This window comes from Sciurus carolinensis, chromosome 3, assembly GCF_902686445.1.
Source record: "Sciurus carolinensis chromosome 3, mSciCar1.2, whole genome shotgun sequence".
Classification (NCBI taxonomy): domain Eukaryota; kingdom Metazoa; phylum Chordata; class Mammalia; order Rodentia; family Sciuridae; genus Sciurus; species Sciurus carolinensis.
In genome coordinates this window covers 7268364-7290430 of record NC_062215.1, presented here as the reverse complement: position 1 = coordinate 7290430, position 22067 = coordinate 7268364, and the positions used below count along the sequence as shown (strand labels likewise).

Sequence of the window (22067 nt, the reverse complement as noted above, 5' to 3'; positions counted from 1 at the left end):
GACTATCTGGCCCTTTACGGTAAAAAGTCTGATTTCCGCCCTCAGTGTGTGAGGACAGCTCTCTCCGCCACCTCCACTCGCTGACCTGTGGACTCCTTGGCAGAACCTTTACCTCCTGGCCCCTGGCCTCTGGATTGATTTGTCACTGTCCCTCTGATAGGAAGGGCCCTGGCTGGGACGGAGACACCGGTGTGAGAGGCTGCCACCGCGTGTGTCCTGTAGGTGGTCCCGAGTTGCAGGCACCCACAGGGAGGCACAGCCACGGACACTCACCCCACACGACCAGGTCTGCTGAGGCCTCATCGACACCCCGAGAGTTGGTCGCCAGACAGGTGTAGGTCCCCGCATCGGAGATGTGCGTGGGGCTGATGAGCAGGCTGCCCGACTCCAGCAGCGTGAAGCGGGGCAGCTGGACGGAGCCGCTGGCCAAGATGCGCTCCCCTGGGGGGACACGGGGGGCTCAACCTGCAGCTCCCAGCCCTGCAGTCACACCCACCACCCCGGCGACTCCAAGGCAGCTGGTCTCAGGCAGACCCCAGCTCTGGAAATGCCACAAGGGCCGGGAGCAGGGCTGGAGCCTGGTGATGGCACAGGGTCACAGGGCCACAGGGTGGCACCTGCAGCCCAGATCTCCTGAGGCTTCTTCACTGTCCACGCTGTCTGCCCTCTGCCAGAGAGGGCCACACACTGTCTCCTGATGGCAGTGAGGGGCAGCCAGGCACAGCCGCCCAGCAGCTGGCACCTGGACTGGATGAGGGGGCAGGAGGGTGGGGGGACAGGGACAGGTTGGTAAAGGCATCATGCTGCAGGGAGCTGTGGAGAGAGTCACCTTCAGAGGAGCAGAGGACAGTGATGGACAGGAGGGCAAGGAGCAGGTGGGCACAGGGAGACGTGGTGTCTGGGCGCACAGCCCCGGTCAGAAGAGATCTGCAGTGGGACTCAGGAGGCCCGAGGCCGGGTGCCTGGCCTGGGGTGGGGTGGGGTTCTGACCAGAGAGAGAGGGAGAGGGAGGAGTGGGGAGAGGGAAAGAGAGCGAGAGCAAGAGAGAGTGCGTGCACAAGCACAGGAGCGTGCACAGGTGTGAGCAGGGCGGGCCTGAGAGTGTAGGTTCTGTCCCTTTATTTTAGAGAACACCCCGCCTGTCCCCATGGAAGTACAGGTGGGTGTGTCCATGTGCCCATGTGGGCAGACACCTGATCCAGCTGTGTGCTGGGTGGCTGTGCCATATCCATCCACAAGTACTTAGTGGGCACCTGGTGCATGCCAGACTGTCCTAGGCCCTGGGAAGAGCTGCATAGCTGGGTGGGTGCTGGGGAGAGGGCTGGGAGTTCTGTGAGAAGGTCTACGTGTACATGTACCTCAGTGTGTGTGCCTGTGTATGTGTGCATGTACCTGAATATGTACCTCAATGTGTCTGCATGTGTGTGTCCACATATGCATGTACCTGAGTGTGTATGTTCCTGAATGTGTGTGCATGTGTGCAAGTTCGTGAGTATGTGCATAAGTGTGTGTGTACATGTGCATGTAACTGAGTATGTGTGCATGTACATGAGTGTGTGTGCATAAGTGTGTGTGCACGTATGCATGTACCTGAGTGTGTATGTACCTGAATGTGTGTGCCTGTGTGTGCATGTGTGTGCATGTATGCATGTACCTGAGTGTGTGTGCATGTACGTGAATGTGTGTGCATATGTGTGTGTGCATATGTGCATGTACCTGAGTGTGTGCCTGTATGTGCATGGGTGTGCACGTGTGTGCATATGTGCATGTACCTGAGTGTGTGCCTGTGTGTGCATAGGTGTGCATGTATACACGTACCTGAGTGTGCATGTATGTGCACGTGTGCATGTACCAGAGTGTGCATGTGTGTGCAAGTATGTATCTCACTGTGTGCATGTATGTGAATGTGTGCACATATGTGTGTGCACATGTGCATGTACCTGAGTGTGAGTGCCTATGTGTGCATGGGTGTGCATGTATGCATGTACCCGAGTGTGCATGTGTGTGCATGTGTGCATATACCTGAGTGTGTGTGCCTGAGTGCGTGCATGCCTGTACAGTGAAAGGTTGAGCTGTGTGTGCCTAGAAGAGATGGGGAGGGACACAGGGCGGGTGGACAGAGTGCTGCTGGCCCAGCCATCGGGACTCCCTGAGCACCTGGGAGGAAGGACAGCACAACGCCCACCATGACAGTGTGAATTATCAAACGTGGTCATTTACTAGCCGTTGCTGCTGCAGGCTCAACACAGGCCCCCACACGCACACTATCATCATGTCACCCCGCACACCATCATCCCGGGTCTACACAGGGGAGCCTGCGGCTTGGAGTGAGTTACTCATTTGCGTGGAGATGCCCAGCAAGGCAGCCGCGTGGTCACTGCGCTGTGAGAGATGCCCTCCTGCGCTGTGCAGGGCACGGCCTTACGATTGCACGTGGGGACCCCAGCTGGGGGCTCCAGACCTGGTGTTGAGGACTACCCCAGATTTTCACACAGCCCCACCTTCTGACGGTCTCTTCCATGTACCTTTCTGCCACGTGATGGCTGGCCGAGGTGCCCCTGAGGTCTCACAGGCCAGCACCACCGACATGCCGTCAATCACGGTGCTGTCCAGGGGGCCCCTGGTGATGTTGGGGGCGATACCTGTAGACACAGGAAGGCCTCAGCCACACGCATAGGGCATGTCCTTCCCTCCCCCTGCTGCTTCTGTGCGGCAGGGCCCTCTGCTGGGAAGAGGGCCAGGCTTTGATGAGGTCCCAGTGTTGGAAAGGAGCCTGGGAGGACGCCCCAGGCCACCTGCCGTATGGAGGGACATATCCGCCTGGGCTCTTGGGCCTCTGCAGGGGACCCAGGGGCAGCTCACGCCCCCGGGACAAGGGCTTCATTGGCATGAAGCTGAGGCTCCAGCTTGCTCAATGAAAACCAGCTGAGGACTGTTTCAGCGCTGGTTCTCCTCCTTGGAAGCCGGAGCAGGTTCTCTCGCCGGCTCAGGGGACTTGGGTCAGCAGAAACCCTGGAGCTGGGACCTGGACTCACAGGGCCTTCTCTCCCAGAGCCATTGTGGCCACCCTGGGCTCCAGGTCATCGGGGGACCTTGAGGGACGCAGACTTCCCCCGAGTGCTCTCTGTCTGCAGAAGCCACCGGTGTAACTGGACCCCACCACCCAGGCTGCCGGGCAAGGAGCCTTCTGGGATCCCAGGACCAACGCTGCTCTCTCCAGGCCCTGGTGGGCGGGGGCAGGGGCAGGATGGGGGAGGCCCACTCACTGGTGACGGCCAGGTAGGTGGAGGTCTGCACCTCGCCAGCTGCGTTGCGGGCAAAGCACTGGAACATGCCGGTGTCGTCGGGCACCAGGCCGCTGATCTGCAGGCCCCCGTCGCCGTGCTGCCGGAGCCGGGGCAGCTTCTCCACCTCCACCACGGCGGCGTCCTTGTACCAGGTGATGGAGGGCGGCGGGACACCTGTGGGCCGGAGGGCGGAGTCAGCGCCTCCTGGGCCTCCCTCACCACCTGCGGGCTGCTGGGAGGAAGCGGGCAGGGGAGCCCCCGTGTCTTGGTCTCCAGAACCTTCCCAGAGCGTCACTCTTGGTTTGTAGAGAAGGGGAGGATGTTACCTGAGCGGCAGTTCTCAAATCATTTGGATACAGGAGGGATTTTAAGAAAAGGAAAAGACTGGTTTACCTGGGCTCAGTCTACTCTGGAAATGCTGGATTGGACAAATGAATTTTAAACAATTTTTTTTTTTTTTTTACTGCAATATTCAGCAGAGGCTTTAATGTCTCTGAGAAATTCCAAGTTGAGGTTTGGTTTTCAAACCCACCTGAGCACAGAGCCCGTGTGGAAAGCAGGCAGAGGACCCCAGAGGTGACGGGCTCCCTGGCCTCTGGTCCTGGCAGACTCTTCTCAGAGCCCTCCCCAGCCCACCCTCCCTCCCTCTGGCTCTCCGCCCAAATGACCTGCCCAGAGCAGCGCCCCACGGCTCCGTGCCCCCAAGCCCGCTGACCACCCAGGGGGCGCACCTCATCTGTTCCAAGACGCCCATGTGCTCAACTGTGCGACGTCTTGGAGACCAGCAGGGGTCTCGTCATCGACAGCACATCATCATTTAATTGGCAGCCTTTTTCCTTTCTTAGTGGTACATAAAATAATGGGGCATCTTACAACTCGGGGCACTTTAGATGAGATGAAACTCCGTGTCTTTGTTTATGGTTTCGCCCCCCTCCCCCGTAAGAATGTAAGTTCTAGAAAAACCCGGGAGTTAGCTGCTGGGTTCATTCTGTAAACTCCCTAGCCACGAGAACAATACTGGCCTATGGAAAGCCCTCGAAAGATATTCTCTGCCTGGGAGAGCAGCTCTCAGCCTAAGGGGGAGCCTGAGACCCCCTCCGGGGAGCCTCCTTCCTGCTAGTGGATGCTCTGCCCTGTGGCCATGGCCCCTTGTGCACACTCTTCTCTTTATTCTCTGGCTGCTGCCTTGGCTGTGGGCTCTTTCTGCTCAGTTAAATTAGGAGGAGGGATAACAGGGATGGGAGAGTAGAAATCCTCCCAGACCCGTGAGGGGGGGGGGGGTGTGCCTGGGGTAGGGGTGGTGCATATGCCGAGCACAGGGCCCAGAGGCAGGCGGGGCAGCTAGACCCCATCTGCAGCGAGAGGCGCCCAGGCCTGCTAGTTCTGAAGTTACGATGATTTGGCATTGTCTACAACTCTCAAATTATGGGCAATTTGGATCTGTCACCTGTGCTGAAATTACGGTAATTTGGGTTCATTTGTAACCCTCAAGTTATGGTAACATGGGTTGATTTCAGCCCGAGATTACGGTAATTTGGCCCGTGTGTTACCCGGGGCTGCTGCTCACAGTCAGACGGACACTCACTCCCTGTTGTGGCCCTAGAAGGAGGTGGGATTTGGAAATGGTGGCCAGGCAGGGGAGGGGCTGCGGGTCTGGGGTCCTCGCCTGCCCCGCACCACTGCGGTACCTTTGGCCCGACAGGGGATGTCCACCACCTTCTCCATCTCTGCGGTGATGTGTCTCTCTGGCTCCTTGACAAACTGGGGTGGTTCTGCGGAGGGAGGACCAGAGGAGGTGGGATCAGAGCCAGGCCACTGTGGGCCACCCTTCCCGGCCGGCAGGCCTGCGCCACGCCGCCCAGCTGCCCCCACGCCTCACCCAGCACGGAGAGGTAGGCCCCCCGGGCCGCGGGGGGCACGCTGCTGCTGCGCAGCACGGCCTCGCACTGGTAGTAGCCGGCGTCGCTGACCGTGGGGTTGGGGATGGTGAGCCGGCGGTTGTAGTCGCTGATGCCGCCCGACACCAGCACCCCGTCCTTCTTCCAGATGATATGCAGCTTGATCAGCGGCCTGCGGGAGCGGGGGTGTTCACATACGGGGCTTCAGGGGTCCTGAAGGGGGCGGGGGAGCGCGGTGGCCGCCCTGCATGCCACTCCCTCCGCGCCTGCCCAGGCCAGGGCGAGCTCCTGGGTGCCCTAGGTCTCGGGCTCCTCATCTGTAGACCAGGGGTGACTGCGGCGGCCCCTGGGGCGCTGGGGATGAGGAGGTTCGAGAGCTGAGGAGCTCGGGCAGGACGCAGGGTGGCCGTGCTGGGCACCTGGCTGGCTCCTCCCAATCGCCCGGCAGGGGGCCTTTGTACAGGGGGAGGCCGTGGAGGGAGTGGGAGTGACAGGAGGTAAGTCCCAGAGCCCGTGATGGGAAAGTAGCCCAGAGACCCAGTCCCAGCTCCAGGGAGAGCGGGTGGCCCTTCCCACATCACTGCGCTACACCCCCGCCCCTGGAGCTCTGTCCACCTGGCCATCTTGCTCGGCCGAAGAATGGCTCTTCCAGAGGCCCGTGCTCACTGCCCGGGGTGCTCGGAGGGTCCTGTGAGCCCTCTGGTCCTGTAGTTTGGGAGGCCTGGCTCCTGTGGAGTTGGCCGGGTCCTCCAGGGCACGATTCCTCCGGGCCTTGAATGAGCAGCCTGGCCACCTGCCGACGCCTCTGAGAAGCTTAGGTTCTGTATACCATATTTTCAGAACCGTTGCTACAGGGACCTGCCCTCCAGGAATCTCCAGCTGTAGGTGACCTTAGGATTGTCATTTAACTCTACCCATCGTGTCGGTTTACGCAGCACTAGGAGGTGTCAGGTCAGTCTGGGGTCAGCTCCCTACCTGCATGCCTTACGGTGAGGATTTCCACCTCTCCTACCCCTATCCCACCTCCTTCTCAAGACCACATCCCTGAGTGGCAGTCACTTTGCAGATGAGGAGACTAAAGTCCAGAGGCAGAGCAGTGAACATGGGCTTCAGGGATAGCTATTTGCATTTCAGTTCAGCTATCAGCCAGCGGGGTGACCTTTGGCAGGTTGCTTGCCCTCTCTGGGCTGCAGGGTAGTTGCTAGGAGAAAGGAGGTCAAGTAGGAGCACTTAGCAGCCTGTCCTGATTTTATGCTTCCCAGGTGAGGGAAGTTCAGGTCACGTGGCACCTGCCCCAGGTCTACCTCCTACAAAGCCCGTGGTCTTGACCGCCATGACTCATCTTCCTTATACCCTTCCCATTTGCCTGCCTGTGCTTGCAAGGAGAGCCCCCTGCCTCTCTGGGCTGCTCTAAGTGGTGGAAGTCTCTACCTCCCACTGGCCCAAGGCAGCCTGCTGAGCTCTGCTTCCTGGTTCTGTTCGCTTCTCTTGGGACCCAGAGAAGGAGCCGGCTCTGCTCCTACCTGACACCCCCAGGCAGCAGCTGGAGCATCCACCTGCCATCCCGCCTCTACTCTCCTGGTCCTCACGTGAGAGAGCTTCCAGAACTTTCCAAACTGCAACTGCACTCCTCAGGAGCAGGGGCCCCAGTTAGGAGGGACAAGGAGCAGAAAAGGTCCACCCACCTGGCATTGGCCACACACTCCATGGTCACCTCCGAGGTGCCGGCCACCACGCTGGTGTTCTTGGGAGGGACGATGATGGTTGGTGCGATGGGATCAGCGGGGCCCCCGACATCTGGGGAGAGGTCAGGGGTGAGTTGGGTGCAGAGGTCAAAAGTTCCAACCCCTCTTGGCCAGGCTGATGCCATGGGAGACCTCTGACCTCCCAACGTGAGGCAGGTGGCCAGACCTGCAGCGGGGGGTGACCCACAGTGACCTGGCTCTGATCAGCCAGGCTGGCCACTGGACACTGACCCCAGGGACTGTCATCTCCCCTCTCTCATCCTCTGTGATGAGCTCTGTGGGTGTCCAGGGATAGCCCCTGAGGATCCTGCTGGCACCCAGGGCCCTCCCTGGTCCCCTGGGAAGCAGCCATGCCTACCTCCCTTGCCCCCTGGTCTTCCCTCCTGCTCTCAAAATGCTCCCTGACTCAGTTTCCCTTGTTGGTGTCCTTCCTCACTGTCTCCTTCCCAGAATGCAAACTCCACCTGGAGCTGGACAGTGACCCCCATTCATGTCCACTGGGCAGATGGGAATGTGACTCCACTTGGAAATGGGGTCCTTGCAGATGTGGTGAGTTTGGACGGGGCCATGCTGGATGAGGGTGGGCTCTGGATCCATAGCCACTGGTGTGCTCTGAGGAGCCTTCAGACACAGATACCGGGTAAAGACAGGCAGGATCTGAAGGTGGGAATGCCCAGCAAGGACTGTAGGGCCCTGACTGGAGGAGGCCCAAGGACCCTCTGAGGGCCTGCAGAAGGAGTCTGGCCCATGGCACCTTGATTTCAGTTCTCTGGCCTCTGGAACCCAGGGAATTGATTCCTATTACAAAAAGTCAGGGGTTGGTGGTGCTTTGTCATGGTGACCACAGGGCCTTGACTTCTCCTGGAGGCAGGAGGGTCCTGGCTGGGGACAGAGCTGTGGCCCTGAAGGCTCCTGTGAGGAAAGCCTAGCCCTGAGGGGTGGCGCCTGGAGGTGAGCAGGTCCAGCTGAGGTCCTGAGGGTGGGTGCCTATGACGGGATTAGTGTCCCCGCAAGAGGAGGAAGAGAGCAGAGCTCTGGCTGGTGAGAAGGTGGCCGTCTGCAAGTTGGGAGGGGGGCCCTCTGAGACCCCGACAGGCCACTCCTTGACGGGGACCTCCAGCCTCCAGGACAGGGAGTGAGGCTGGCTGCTGCGTCGGGCCCAGCGGGAGCTTTGTTATGGCTGCCCGAGCTGACCTGCCGCCTGCTGGCCACCTCACCTTCAGCACGAGGTCCGCCCTGCCACCTAGTAGGTGCTCAGATGCGACCTGCATCTGCCGGCTGCCCGAGCTGACCCGCGACCCTCCTGGTCACCTTGCCTCCAGCACGAAAGTCCACCCTGTCACCTAGTAGGCGCTCAGATGCGTTCACACCCACAGGGAGTGGAGTGGAGCTGCCACTGTAGGACTCCCAGGCAGATGACTGAGCGGGCTTTATTGGGGGGCGGGGGGAAGAAAAAGACCCAACTGTTCTAACAGAGAGGGTGGCGTTTCCTGTTCTTGTGTTTTGGATTCTTTTTTGGGGTACTGGGGATTGAAAGCAGAGGTGCTTAACCCCTGAGCCACATCCCCAGCCCTTTTTATTTTTTATTTTGAGACACAGTCTCACTAAGTTGCTTAGGGCCTTGCTAATTTGTTGAGGCTGGCTTTGAACTTGTGATCCTCCTGCCTCAGCCTCCAGAATTGCTGGGTTTACAGCTGTGCGCCCCCGTGCCTGGTGTGTTTTGGATTCTTTAGCCAGTTCTCCTCTTTGAGGGTCCGTGCAGGCCCCGTGTTGGCAGGAACTGCAACCTCTCTGAACTCCTGCTCCAGGGCCCCTGAAACACAGCATTTTTTTCTTGCAACAAATCTTCCTATTTGGCCTCTTTCCAGGAGGCCCTGTAAGTGTCCAGCCACTGTGACTGCACGACCTCAGGTGACAGTGGCAGGACATCCTTTGTGGGGCCAGCTGCCCCTCCGGGCCACCCCGGTCAGCCTTGGCAATTTTCTTACCTGGACTCTAGGCCTTGCTCGAAGAGGCTCAGGAAGAATGGGAATAAAATGTGAAAATAAAGTAAAATGAAGGGGCCAGGAAAGGGAGCATATAAAGCAGAATAATTGCAACAATATAAAAGTCTCATGTAGGCGCCATAAAGCGCGATCGGATTGAAAGCTGCTGATATAGCTGAATCCATAAAAGTGTGCTCTAAGTTGTTTATTACATGCTGGGGCGCACAGGTACCACAGCCCAGATTAATGGGGCACGAGGAGGAGACAGACAGTTAGAGCCCAAGCCGGAGCGTGTGGCACACACGCCTGGGGATACGCAGACGGCCCAGAGGAAGGTGCACGCGGGCAGAGGCGGAGAAATGAGGCTGCCCACAGGCAGGGACGGAGCGGGGAGAGGGACCCAGCAAGGGCCCCTGGGCCAGGTGCCCAGGCAGCAGCCTGTAGGGCTGGAGAGGAGCCACAGTGGCACCGGATGGGGGCGCTGGGGTTTTGGAAGCCTGGGTCAAAGCCTCGTCCTGCCCGTGTCCTGGGGCAGGACGGTGGTGGGCTACTTCCGTCCACTTGTCTGTCTCTCAGTGGCGAAGTGTGTAGACCTGCCATCTCTAGGGCTGTGTACATTCAGCACCACCCCTCCACAAACCCTTCCTGGGTGGGCGCCTGGTGCAGGCCAGGAACCAGAGATGCCCCACCGAGGGTCAGTCCTCTGGGGACAGCCTGGGAGGTGTGGGCGGTGCTCACACATCTAAGGGCCTAAAGACACTGGCGATGGGCTCAGGAGAGCAGGGGCGTGTTCCAGCCTGTGGGCAATGAGTGCCTGGTGCCCGCACACAGTAGGCACTCACTTAATGATGGTCTCTGCTCCTGGGCATTTGCCTGCCGCTGCTGGAGAGTGCTCTCCCTACTACCCCGGACCAAGCGATGGACCCCAAGGCTACTGAAGTGGGTGCCACAGAATCGCGGGGCCTCCTGACTGAGGGAGAGGACAGGCGCCTTCCGCCTCCAGGAAGCAAAGCAAAGCCTCACGCCTCTGGGGCTGCAGTTGGTGGTGGCTTCACAGTAGATGCTGGGACGTGAGTGGGGCTCAGAGGGCAAGGAGGAGGGTGTTGCAGAAAGGCGGCGTGCGGGTGGCCTGCAGGGCAGCGGGGCCCAGAGGGGAGGTGCCCACGGAGCAGAGCTCAGGTCCGGCCCTGTTTGCTGCCCCTTCCCAGGCTGCTCTCCTTGCTGTCCAGGAGAAAGTGCTAACTGGTGCTAACTCTTCTTAGCTGAGCCCCGATGCATCCTCAGAATCCTCCTTAACACAGTGCACCCAAGGGGTCGGAGCAAGCACGTGGTGACACGCGCTTCCACTCCTGCTCGGGGAGCGAAGGCAGCTTTGACTGCCTGTCTCTGGGCTGGATGCTGACCCTGGTGCGAGCAGTGGTCATGGAGGGGAGAACAGTCAACCAGGGTGGCCTTGGCCTGGGTGCAGGAAACAGAAGGGCCAAGGTCGGTGTAGGCATTGGATGCCTGATGATGGGGCCCCTTTTGCAGAGCCCAGGAGGAACTGGGTTCCAGGGGAGACGGGTCACTTTGGATTTGGTCACGCCATCTGAGGTGGTGGCGGGATGGAGATGCTCAGAGATCCTGGGGTGGAGGCCCACTGGAGGGGGACTGGCAGCCATCCTTGCAGGTGTGCTGGGGAACACTGGAGAGATCCAAGAGCCAGGGGCAGGGGAGGCAGGAGGAACAAGAGGCCACACACTGGACGGTGGGCTTGCTCGTGTCAGGGGAGGCGGAGACGTGTCGGCCGAGGAGGAACCAGCAGAGGCCCAAAGCTTGGGCAGCAGGTCCTGGAAGCTCAGGGGAAAGGCACCAGGGAAGGGGCAACAGAACCCAGTGACCAGAGGGCGGGGCAGTGAGTGGCAGCTGGGAGCTGAGGACAAGGCTGAGAGGCGGTGGGGACAGCAGGGCGCTGGGGTGACTCCCAGAGATGGCCAGGGGGGTGGGGGGACACTCCGGCTGTCGGGTGTTCTGCTGGTGAGCCCTCTGTCACCAGGTCTCCCAGGGCTGACTCAGGACCAAGCACGGGGCGTGCCTCGTTAACCTTGTGGTCTGCACAGAGGCAGAGCAGGGACAGCCCCTGGAGCCAGCAAGGCCAGATGGCTAGGAGCCCAGAGCCTTCAGCCTGGGGGCCTCTCTCGATACCCATCACACGCCTATGGTGGTGGTGGGGGTCCCTGGCCATGAGCTGGACCTGGCAGGTGTCCTGACCGGCACGAGAGTGGGCACAGGCTGGCCCTGGGTGAAGACTGCTCCGGCCTGCGTGGGTTATTGGGGTGAATGGGGCCCCAAGCTGTGAAGCCACAGCAAGCCCAAGCAAGGGGGCAAGGCCACGTGAGCTCCTGACACAGGTGGCCCGTCCTGCACCCAGGACAGGAGGAAGCAGAGGGCTCCCCACACAGGGGCCAGGTTTGGATCCTGCTGCCCCGAGAGGATTTCCATTATGGCCACAAGCGTGGCTTTGCTGAAGAGGAGCCCAGGCTCAGGAACTCAGCAGGGCCTCCTGCCCGGGGCCCGGCTGTCAGCACCCAGGCCTTCGAACCCGCCCCCCCCCCCCCCCAGAGCAGGGAGCCACTTGTGCCTCCAGAGCACCTGAAGGGCGGCTGGTGCACCTTTGATTTACTGTGATTTAATTTTAACTAATTTACATTTAATTAAAAAAAAAGGATCCCAATTCAGTTATTAGAACACTTAAGTATGTATAGAACAACTTGGGTGTGAGCCTCTATCTTTTCAGCTGTGCATTTTACGAAATCTAAATACAGATCACGTATTTCAGACGAAAATTTAGCGTCGGAAATGAGAGGCGTTGAGGTGCCCTGTAAGTGTCAAATGCACATGGATTTCAAAGATTTCGTGTGCAAGAAAAGAAAGCGGAATCTATGCTATGTTTTCTATAGGAGGTATGTTTAAAAGATATTCTGGAAACGCTGGGTTAAATAAAATAGATTAATAAAATTAATTCTGCCTCTTTTTTTTTTTTTTACTTTGCAAAAAAAGATGGGGCTCCCAGAAAATTTAAACTCATGCCTGTGACTCACACTATACGTCTATGCAGCTCTGATCCCCAGGTGTGGGGCCGCTGCCCAGGTGGGGAGTTTTAGGAGCTGTGACAGTCTGAGTGAAGTCCCTGGGTTGCCCCAGGCAGGGGACAACACCCGGATCACCAGGCTTGCTCTTTCCTTCTCCATTTCTGAGGAGCATGGGCTCCCCACAGGTCTGCTGTGGGGTTCACCTTGGGAACCTGAGCAGAGAGGGATGGAAGGGGAAGGTCAGGGGAGGGGGGAGGGCTGCACAGGAGAGCAGAGGGGAGCCGAGCTGGTGGTGGGCGAACAGGCAGCTCCTCCTCACAGACTGGCTGGCAGGCGGGCAGGCTGGGGATTTGTGTCAGCGTGAGGGGTTTTGAAGTGCAATCACTTGTGGGAGGGGAAATTAGCTAAAAATCAGCCGACTCTGCTCTCAATCCTGCACAAATCACCAGGCTGGAGCAGGAGCGGAGCAGCGCACGGGGTGGGGAGGCAGCAGCTGGGGGTGGGAGGGGCTCTGCCTGCCTCCCCTGGGCCAGCAGGAGGGTTGCGGGGGCTCGAGATGGAGCAGAGCGGAGGACCCCCACATTCGGCCCAGAGAGCAACCGTTTAACTCCCTCAAGGAAGGCTCCCAACCTTGGGTCTCAGGGTAAACTGAGTCATTGAGGAAGATGCCTGGCTTTGACTCAGACCACAAGCCACTCTGTATCTTTGACCTTGCCTTTGCCAGACTGTCAGGTTCCATGAGACTCCAGATAGTAGGGCCACCAGAAAATAGAAGGGAAACGTCTCCCTCGGTGACCGGATTCCTTTCTCCTATAGAAACAGGAAGCTGGCTCGTGCCTGGCAGGCCCAGGCTGTGGGACTCGACTGAGACCTTGGCTCAGGTCCGTGTCAGAGGTCACACCATGATCCTGGTGGCCCAGCATCCACTGGAACTCCCCTCCCTGCATCCAGACGTCTTTCTTGGCATAGTGGAACCCGGGGTTGGAGGAAGGACCTTACTGGAACAGGGGAAGAGGTTCTGCTGGAGCCTGCAAAGCCCTGAAGATGGAGGGCAGGGGCGGGGATGTCCTGGGATGCCTGAGCACTGGCAGGGGTTGGGAGCAGGCAGGGCCCTGTGGCCCGCACCTTCATCTTGCTGGTGGCGGGCCTGTGCCGGCGGGACACGGGTGATAAATGATGCTGGCTTTGGGAGCAGGAGCCGTACAGATGTGAGAGACAGCTGGCTCCCCCCGCGGCGCTTGGCTGCTTCCGGAAGCACCAGAAGCACGGGTTTCGCCCCACGGACTTGGGCTTGGTGATTCCCAGCCTGGGCTGCCACCCTAGCCACCGGCCCCTGCTTCTCCACCCTGGGATGGAGCCTGGAGGGAGGGCACAGTGTGGCAGGGGAGAACCAGGCCAGGCACCTGGCTGCGGTCTCCGCTGGACACGTATCTCTTTGCCAAAGGGCACCGAGGAGTCCCCCTTCAAGTGCCTCCTGGTGCCTGTATTGGCGGAAGCCTGGGGGAGCCTGCGGGGGCGGGGGGCCTGGCTCTGAGCGGGAGCCGCTCTCCTGCCAGCTGAGCAGAGGCAGCTGGTACATTTCTTTCCAAACGAGCTTCCGCCCTCCGGGTGCTCCCTCTGGCAGCACCTGAGCCTGGGTGGTGTAAGCCACGCGTGCTCACCCTCTCTCACCCTGTCCCCACCTCCCCGGCCTCGGGGGACCCGCTAACGCCACACTAGGCCTCCCCCTCCGGATGCAGGGTCTCAGGCTTCCAGAACTGAGCTGCCGCCGTCTCTCTGGTACTCACCCCGCCCCCATGCACGCTTCCACGCTTCCACCCCGGGAGGGTCCCTCTCCGCCGTCCCCAGACGCCCCGCTGCCGTTCCATCTTCCCAATGACCCTCTGGAGCACCGTTCCCAAGATTTAATGACCCGCTCAGAGCCGGTCCCAGGCCCGGTGCTCACTTACTCTCCACGGCGAGAGTGATGGGCTGGCTCGTCTTGTTATCGCCGTTCTTGTCATTAACAGCCTGCACGTAGTAGTGGCCCGCGTCAGGAGCCACCGTCGACAGGATGACAAGGGTGTTCTCCAGCGTGATGGCTCTGGGAAGAGGGAAGGATTGCTTTGACAGGGGCCCGAGGGCTCTTGAGTCTCCAGGGAGTGGGAGTGGGGACCTGAAGTGGCTGGCCTCACCGTACTGTCCCTTCCCCAGCTGGGAAGAGGAGGGAGGATGGCCTCCCTGCCTCCCCCTGCAGCCCACCTCCCCAGCCACCTGCTGCCCAGACCCCAGACACCGTGCATTTGCAGAGGATCCCAAGGTCAGGCCTGGAGTTCAAGACTGGCCGCATGAGGCTTTCCCTACCGGACCCCAAGGTGGGGCTGGGGGCCTTTTCCACAAGTGCCAGTGGGATTTTGTCCTTGATGGCTTTGGGAGGTCGCTCTGCAGCAGCACAAGCCCTGGACACCTTAGTGATGTTTGCAGAATGACTGAGTGACCGCTGTGTAATGAGCAGCACTAATAATTAGAGGGTTCCAGGATCAGTGCCTTAACCCTAATCCCCCCTTTTTTTTGGTAGTAGGAATTGAACCCAGGGGTCTTCCACCAGTAAGCCACATTCCCAGCCCTTCTATTTTTTTATTTAGAGACAATGTCTCTCTTAAGTTGCTGAGGCTGGCCTCGAACAATCCTCCTACCTCAGCCTCCTGAGGAGCCTAGACTCCTTAACCCTGATTCTAAATTTGCCTAGGTTGACTCAAGGTGACAGTTCACCTGAACATAGACTTCTGGGGTCCCATTCCCCCTAGCCCCCTCCTCAGGGATCAGTTTCCCTCCCCACAGCTTGCGAACACTCTTGGGCTGCGGGTATGGAGATGGGCCGTCGCCCGCTGGTGGGTGCCTCTGCTGGGCTCCCATTACGCAGACCCTCCTCAGCAGGCCGGGTCTCCAGGCAGGGAGGCAGCCAGGGCCTCTCCTGTGCACCTGCAGTGGTGCGGGCAGTGTCGCCCAGGCCGGCTCTGCCCAGCTCCCTTCGCCCTCTCTCCCGATGACAAACAAACCCATTAGTTTGCCAAGTCTATCTCCGGATTGTAATGTGATGTGCCCGAGACAGCTGTTAAACATCCTTAATGTTAGTTTAACAAGGACAAATCCAGTTGAATTCTTTTCAAATTTTCCCATTAGGTGAATGTTACAGAGTTTTAAACAGGCTCTCAAATAAACATCCCCACGACTGCGTCTCCGGCCCCGCTCTCTCCCAGCCGCGGCGTGTGGGGTCCCTGCTCCTGGTGTTGGGGCTTCGCTTGCTGAGACTCACACCAGTCCAGGAACTCCGGGCAATGGGGAGGTGAGCCCTCCTGTCCCTGGGGCCTAGGGACCTTAACAATGTCCCTTTTCTTTTTTAATTCCGGAGATTTAGCTCCAGCTAATGGGGTGACAGGTGGGAACAGAGCCAGTCCAATGTATTTTAAAGGTGATGACACAGGATGGGGAAGGTGGCCGTCTCCCACCTGCAAATCTCCCACAGGGACCCTTGTCCTTGGAGCAGGTGTGGGGTGGCTGAGGTTGGGGGAAGGGAGCCCGGGCTGTGCACCCCAGCTCCGAGGTGCGTGCTCGCCCCCACGGGCCTCGTCCCCTTCCCTACAGAGCTGGAAGCAAATCCTCGCTAGGGTGCTTTCCAGCCCGAGCCCGGGGATGCTGAGTCCCGTCTCTGCTTCTGTGTATTCCCCAGGTGGCCCAAGACAGCCCAGCAGAGCACTGCCTGCCGCCCACCCGGACCCTCACCTGGCACAGTCCAGCTTCAAGACCCCAGGACCATTTTACAGGGCCCAGCTTCCCCAGCACACCCACAGCCCTGGTCACTAAGGGAGACCTAAGGAAGTCCCCAGTGGGCCTGCTCTCTGGTTCCTGAGCCCCTGGCTTCCAGAGAAGGAGGCCTCACCTCCCATTTCTTCTCTCTCACCAGGTAGCCCCCTGCCCCCGCCCTCTCCTTTAATTGGATTTTGTGCATTGTGGTTGATCTTTCTAGGTCAGTGGTTCTCAACCTGGGGTGACTCTGAGACCGTCTGGACAAGGCTTGGTTGGCACCACCACGGGGGTGCTCCTGACAGCTGGTGGTGGAGGCCCAGGAGGCTGCTGGCAGTACCTCAAGTCCCTCGAGAGAGGGCAACTGGCCCTGTATGGTGTCCCCCAAGACTCATGGGGTGAAGTTCCACCCTCACTGTGAGATCTTAAGAAGACGGAAACTTAATCCAAGTATGGCGTTCAGAGCTGGGGCCTTTGGGGTGCCGGGGAGGAGACAGGATTGAGTCCTGGTGGCTTTCTGAGGAGGGGGAGGGAGACCAGAGGCGCTCACACAGGTGTACTCCCTGTCTCTTGCTGTGTCCCTCCCTGAACCACCTCAGTCCCTGCTGGCAAGGTCTCCCACCAGATGTGCCCCCCTCTCTTGCCTCCAGAATCCTGAGCCCAAATAAACCTCTTCCCTTCATAACTCACCAGCCTGCGGCGACCCTGGCAACAGAGAGCAGGCGGGCACACTGAGAGAGCCTGCCCAGGTGGAGCGTGGCGAGTGGGCAGAGGGGGCCGGCCGTCCACCTCAGTGCCGGGCTTCCCTTCTAAACAGCACCACAGCTGCCGGAAGCCAGGGGCCCCTGTACAGCTTCCCGCCCAGGTGGGGCAGGGTGGCTCTGCTGGAGGGAGGCAGGGAGGGGCGAGCGTGCCCTAGGTGTGGACCCGAGAGCCCCCTGCTCCCTGGGGCCAGCCTCTCCCGCTGTGACAGCACGGCGGTTGGTTGAGGGCCTGTGTTGAGGATGGAGAGCCCCCAGCAGCCTGGGCTCTGGCCACTGTGGAGGAGGACCCTTCCTGTCCCTCACTGGGGCGGGACTTCCTGCTGGTGGGTGTCAGGTCACCATGACAGGGGCCTCTGTTACTGCAGCTGGCCTCACCTTCACTGGCACCCGGGCTGGGGCCCACCTGCAGGGCCTGGGTTCCGTTCTGAACACAGAGTGGGACAGGAGGCAGACAGGCCTTCTGACTTGCTGCCTAACCCAGCAGCGGGCAAGGAGGGTCCCTGGGCTCCTCTGCAGGAGGACCGCAGGCAGACGTCACGGCATGGCGTGTGCTCAGTCCCTGTGTGCCCGCTGCTGTGGTACCAGGAGGGTGTCCTGTCTGCCGGGCCCCTGGGGGCGGGTCTTGGGGGCACTGGACTCTCCCTTTCAGGCAGGGCTGGGTCATCCTTTTCAGTCGCGCCCCTCTTAGCATTCCCTGGGCCTCTCCCACTCCTCCAGGGGCCCCCACATCCTGCCTGCTGTTCCTCCTCAGCCAGCCCCTTCCTCTTAGCTGCAAGGGGTCCAATCCGTAATTTAATTACGAATAAAGCAAACCCCCCAAGGAGGTGCCCAAAGCCCCCAGCAGGCATCTCTGTTGGGAGTCTTGTCCTGTCGTCAACGGAGCTCTGGGCCTGGTGCGGGGGTGCTAATCCCCGTCCTGCCCCGGAGGACCGTGAGGGCAGCCTGTCTGGACAGCAGCTCCTCCATGCCCTGCCTGTCCCTCTGACTGACAGTGCTCACCAGACACGGAGCTCTGCACCACAGACACCAGGGAACGGCTTCCAGGGGCCCTTTCTGTTCAGTGATGACTGTTAACGTGTGGCAACTGCCAAGATAGAACCACCCCAGCGTTCTAGCATGCATCTGGTCAGACTGGGCGGGGCGGGGTGCGTGTGAGTGTGTATGTGTGTGTGTATGAGTGTGTATGTGTGTGTGCGCATGCAGACCAGAGAGACTCTGTCCTGGTGCCAGAGGGTGCTGGGAATGAGAGGCCTGGAATGCCGGAAGGTGTTAGGAAAGGGAGGATGGGAGTGGGGTAGATAAAGCAACATGCCCCCTCCGCAGCCAGGGCAGACATGGCTAATCGACCACGATGCTCTTTCCCACGAGCCTGGGTGGGGCCTCAGAATCCTCTTCCACTCTGTGTTCCGGACAGACACAACCAATTGATTGCTTGTAGGACATCTTGGTGCGTCTGGGCATGTGAGATAACCTCAGCGAGGGAGCGAGCATGGCACCGGATACCTCTCTCTGTCCTGCGCCTGTGCCCTAGAGTCCCCCATCTACAGCCTACACCCAGCCGCCTTGCTCAGGGAGAATGTTCTGCTGGCTTCACTGCAACTTAGTTCTGAGGCGTGGGCTCTGATCCTCGCTGTCAGTCTACCCGGGACCCAGGCTGCTGCTCCATTCTCCACCTTGCTCTGAGCCCTGTGACTCTACAGTTCTCTCAGCGACTTATGGCCACATGTGGCCTCTGAGTTCTGCCGTGTCCTTGTTTCGGGATGTTAGTGGAGACTTAAAGACCTATGTTTCTGCCTCCTCTCCTGCTCCTCTATCACTACCAGGACAACGTGCTGGGGCCAGCGGGCAGGAGGATGACACCTGGAGCAGAGCGGCCACCTGTCATCCACACGAGGTCCTTCGAGGTTAGTGAGTGGCCAGCAACCCCAGGCAGAAGTACCTCTGCAAGCCCAGCCTCTAACACCAACCTGTCGATGCCTAAGAAAAATTTAGAAAGTGCTCATGCTCATTGTTTTAGCCGCTGGGATGTTTTGTTACACAGCATTACTGTGGTTGTAGATTGCTGCTACAAACTGGGAGGGCTTCTTGACCTCAACCGGGCATTAGAATCACCTAGGGAGTTTTTAAAATTCCTATGTCCCAATTGCACATCATTTCAGTTAGATCAGAGTGCCTTAGGATGGAACCTGCGGACCAGGCTATTTCAGAGCTTCCAGGAGAGTTCCATGGCCAGGTTGAGGGTCACTGTGACGGACGAGCTTTCCAAGGCTAGGCGTGTGCACAAGTCTGGGCCTGTTTGCCCCTGTGTTTCAAGGAAGGGAGGGATTAGCGACCCTGGCTCTATGTGAACTTTGGGAAAGTGGTGACCCTGGAAGCTCCGGGCTGTGGCCAGTCCGGCGGCGCAAAGCCAGCCACTTCACAGGTTGTGGTGGGATCCTGCACTCAGCAGGTGTTTGTGGAACCTGCGCTCTGGGGGTAGGAGAGAGAACAAGACGGAGAATGCCCGCTACCTCCTGGAGCACAGAGGCCCTGGGGGAGTGCGGACTTGTGAGTGCACACGGCTCCCTGGATAGATGACGGTCACCACTGTCGCTATGACAGTACTGTGTTATTGCTCCTGTGCTTCCACCGCGGGTCCTCGTGTTCCCCAAAGACAAGAGCTGTCCACTGACTTCTCCACTTGCTACGGAGACCAGGACGGGCTCTGTCCAGTCTGGTTGGCAGCCTGAGCAAATGGGCAGCAGCTGGGCTTTCTGGGAGTGGGGAGAGTTGGTGTCCCAGAGAGGAAAGCCCAGGGATCTCCTGGAGGCCTGCTTTACCTCCTGCCTTCTGTGGAACTGAGGGACGATGGCTGCGTCACTCCTGCCCCCGGCCAGGGGTGCACAGAGGGTCCTCGTGAACTTGGAAAGCTGCGTGTGTCTGCCCTCCCTGCCCGGCCTCCCTGGCCACGCCAACCTCTTGCAGCCCAAACAGACACGCCCTGGCAGCCCAGCGGACACCAGCCACACCCGCACAACGGAGACGCCTGCGCCCATCACCCCTGCTGTGCTGGCCTGTTGCCATCGTGATGAGCCTCCTGCTGCCTGCTTGGGTGTTTTAAGTCCTCTGAGAGGCAGAATTGTCCTCCAGCTGAGAGCGGAGGCACACCCTGGGATTCCCAGGGAGCCCCAAGTCCTGGCACATGTGTCCCAAGAAAGCTCCGCACAAACCAAACTTGCGGGGCCATGCTGGGAGGTGCCCAGGCTGACTGCGGCCCAGAAGAGCCAGCGTCTATCTGACCCTGAGGTCCCTCCCCCAGGGACAGCTTCTCCCCTGCTTCCCCCAGAGTGGGGCCTCACATGCGGCTGCTGGGTGGGATCTTGCGGCCATCGCGGAACCAGGTCACCTGCGGCCGGGGGAAGCTGGCGATGCGCGGGGCGCGGATGACGGCGGCTTCTCCGTGGGAGACGCTCTGGTGCTTCTCGCCCTCCTCAAAGTTGCCCATGTCTGCAGAGGGAGAGGGGACGCCGGGATCAGGGCTGAGGTCCGCTCAGGGACAGCCCGTGCGAGGTGGTGGCAGCAGTGGGATGACATGGGCTAGGTGGGATGACCACCCGGAAGGGGACGCCATGCCCGGAGCACCTCAGGTCTGCCCCCCGCCCAGACTCTGATTCACCAGTGGGATGCGCTCTGCTTTATGCGTCTGGGTTTTATATCCACTTATATCCATATATCCTTGAATCGATTTATCCAGCAACTCTGAGAGTTGATCATTATTTCACATATTTTACAATAAAAAAACCCTGCTCAAATGGGCTCAGAAAGGTTAATTAACTTGTCCAAGGTCACATAGCTAGGAAGGGACAGAGCCAGGCTTTGCACTTGGACCTAGAACTCTGGATTCAGGCTGCTTCCTCCTGCCCTGCTGCTTTGGGCTTGGCAGGGCTTCTCGCTGTGTATCACAGACAGCTCTCAGGGCCAGGCTTCTGTGCCCGTGGGAAAAGGGAAGGGTGGGCATGCTGGGCAGGGCAGGCTCTTGGGTCCTCATAAATAGCCTGGCCGTGGAGAGCATGCCCTCCCGGGCCCTGGGGGTGCCGTGAGTGAGGCAGCTCGTATGTGGGACATAAGCCCCGGACTGTTCTGTTTAAAGCATCCTCCCTGCTTGGCAGACAGGGAGGAGAACATTTATCCAGCCCCTGATGTTCTGGCAGCCGGGAGGGAGCAGGGAGCAGAGAGCCAGACAGGAGACCCTCTGGTGCCCCCCGCCCACCCGCTGAGCTGGGGCTGGGCGTGGAGGGGCCGCTCCTGCAGCCTCGGCATGGAGGTGGCTTTGGGAAGGGGCATTGGGGTTTCCGCTCCAGCCTTGAAAATAAATAATAAATCAATCTGGCGCCCATTAGACATGCAGAGTCTCCGCCTCTGGGGCCTGCTGATCAGAACTGACCACCTAGCAGGACGCCGTGAAGGGCGTCCATGCTCAACCAAGAGGAGGCGCTGAGTCTTCCGAAGGCGCCCGTTGTCAGGAACACCTGCAGAGTTAAAGAGTGCTCATGGGAGTCCCGCCCGCTAGGCTTCCGATTTCGTGGGTGAGAGATGCGGGGGAGCAGGGGCATGGTGCTTGGGCACCCCCTCATCAGTCCCCAGCCCCCAGTCTCCCCCTCGAACCCTCACCACATGGAGGCAGAGCCTGGGCTGGCCAGGGCAGCAGGCCTGTGCGCAGTAAGGGTTCAGACCATGGCCTTATGGGCCTTGGTCTCCCTATTGCCCAGTGGTCCCCTCTGTACCCAGTGGGCCGCATGTCCTAAGCCACCTGGGCTTCTCTTACCAGGTGGCTGTTATTCCTCAACTCCTCTCACGACCTGGCTGCTGCTTCCTCTGTTCCCAGAGCTGAGAATCTGTGGCTGGGTGGGACCCAGGCATGGGTATTTCTCTACGGCCCAGGACAAGCCACGGTTGTTTTTGACCCTGACCTGTCTACAGACGACTCTCACGCCCTCTGCTCCAGCTGGGCTCCCCCGAGCTCCAAGGCACAGTTCCCAAGGTCTGCGGGGCATTTCTGCAGGAGGCCCCGCCTCCTCCGGACCAAGCGCCTCTTTTGGTGCTACTCGTTCTATCCATTGTTCCCACTGCCACCGCCCTGGGCCAGTCACCTGCGCTCGGACACTTGGAGTCTTTGATGGTGCTTCCCTTCCTGACACCACAGGTGTTTTCTGTCCCCTACAAGGTCCCAGTTCTTCCTCTGGGACATCGCTCTCAGGTACCAAGGTCCCAGGTCCCCATAGGCCCTGCCAACGAGTGAGCCCCCTTGCTCTGAGTGCTGGCTTCCCAGCTTGGGGGGACTCCCACATAGTTCCTGAAGAAGTGTCTGGCCATGGGGTTGACCTGGCTGAGCCTTTGGTATCCCCTCACCGGTTCAGGAAAGTTGATCCCCTTGCCTGGATTCAAGCTCCTTCCCTCAAGGGACCTCAAACGACCTTGCTTTCCTGAACGTCCACCCTGTCCCACATCCTTGAATTACACACACCCACTGCCCACCAAAGAGCCTCTATTGACTT

At 59.6% G+C, this 22067-nt stretch overlaps 1 protein-coding gene across 5 annotated transcripts in view; it reads right to left on the bottom strand.

Moving 5' to 3' along the window:
• Positions 1-22067, bottom strand: part of Sdk2 (sidekick cell adhesion molecule 2) — a 244285-nt gene that overhangs the window by 75138 nt on the left and 147080 nt on the right. For 3 of the 5 annotated variants that reach the window (XM_047546114.1, XM_047546116.1, XM_047546118.1), the window contains exons 4-11: positions 19872-20019; positions 13936-14069; positions 6871-6982; positions 5167-5357; positions 4976-5059; positions 3267-3461; positions 2502-2642; positions 274-441 (exon numbers count right to left, since the gene is read on the bottom strand). In XM_047546114.1, the coding sequence (XP_047402070.1) occupies positions 274-441; positions 2502-2642; positions 3267-3461; positions 4976-5059; positions 5167-5357; positions 6871-6982; positions 13936-14069; positions 19872-20019 (1173 nt within the window). The remainder of the gene's footprint in view (positions 1-273; positions 442-2501; positions 2643-3266; positions 3462-4975; positions 5060-5166; positions 5358-6870; positions 6983-13935; positions 14070-19871; positions 20020-22067) is intronic. The other 2 variants (XM_047546115.1, XM_047546117.1) reach the window with 1 other exon arrangement.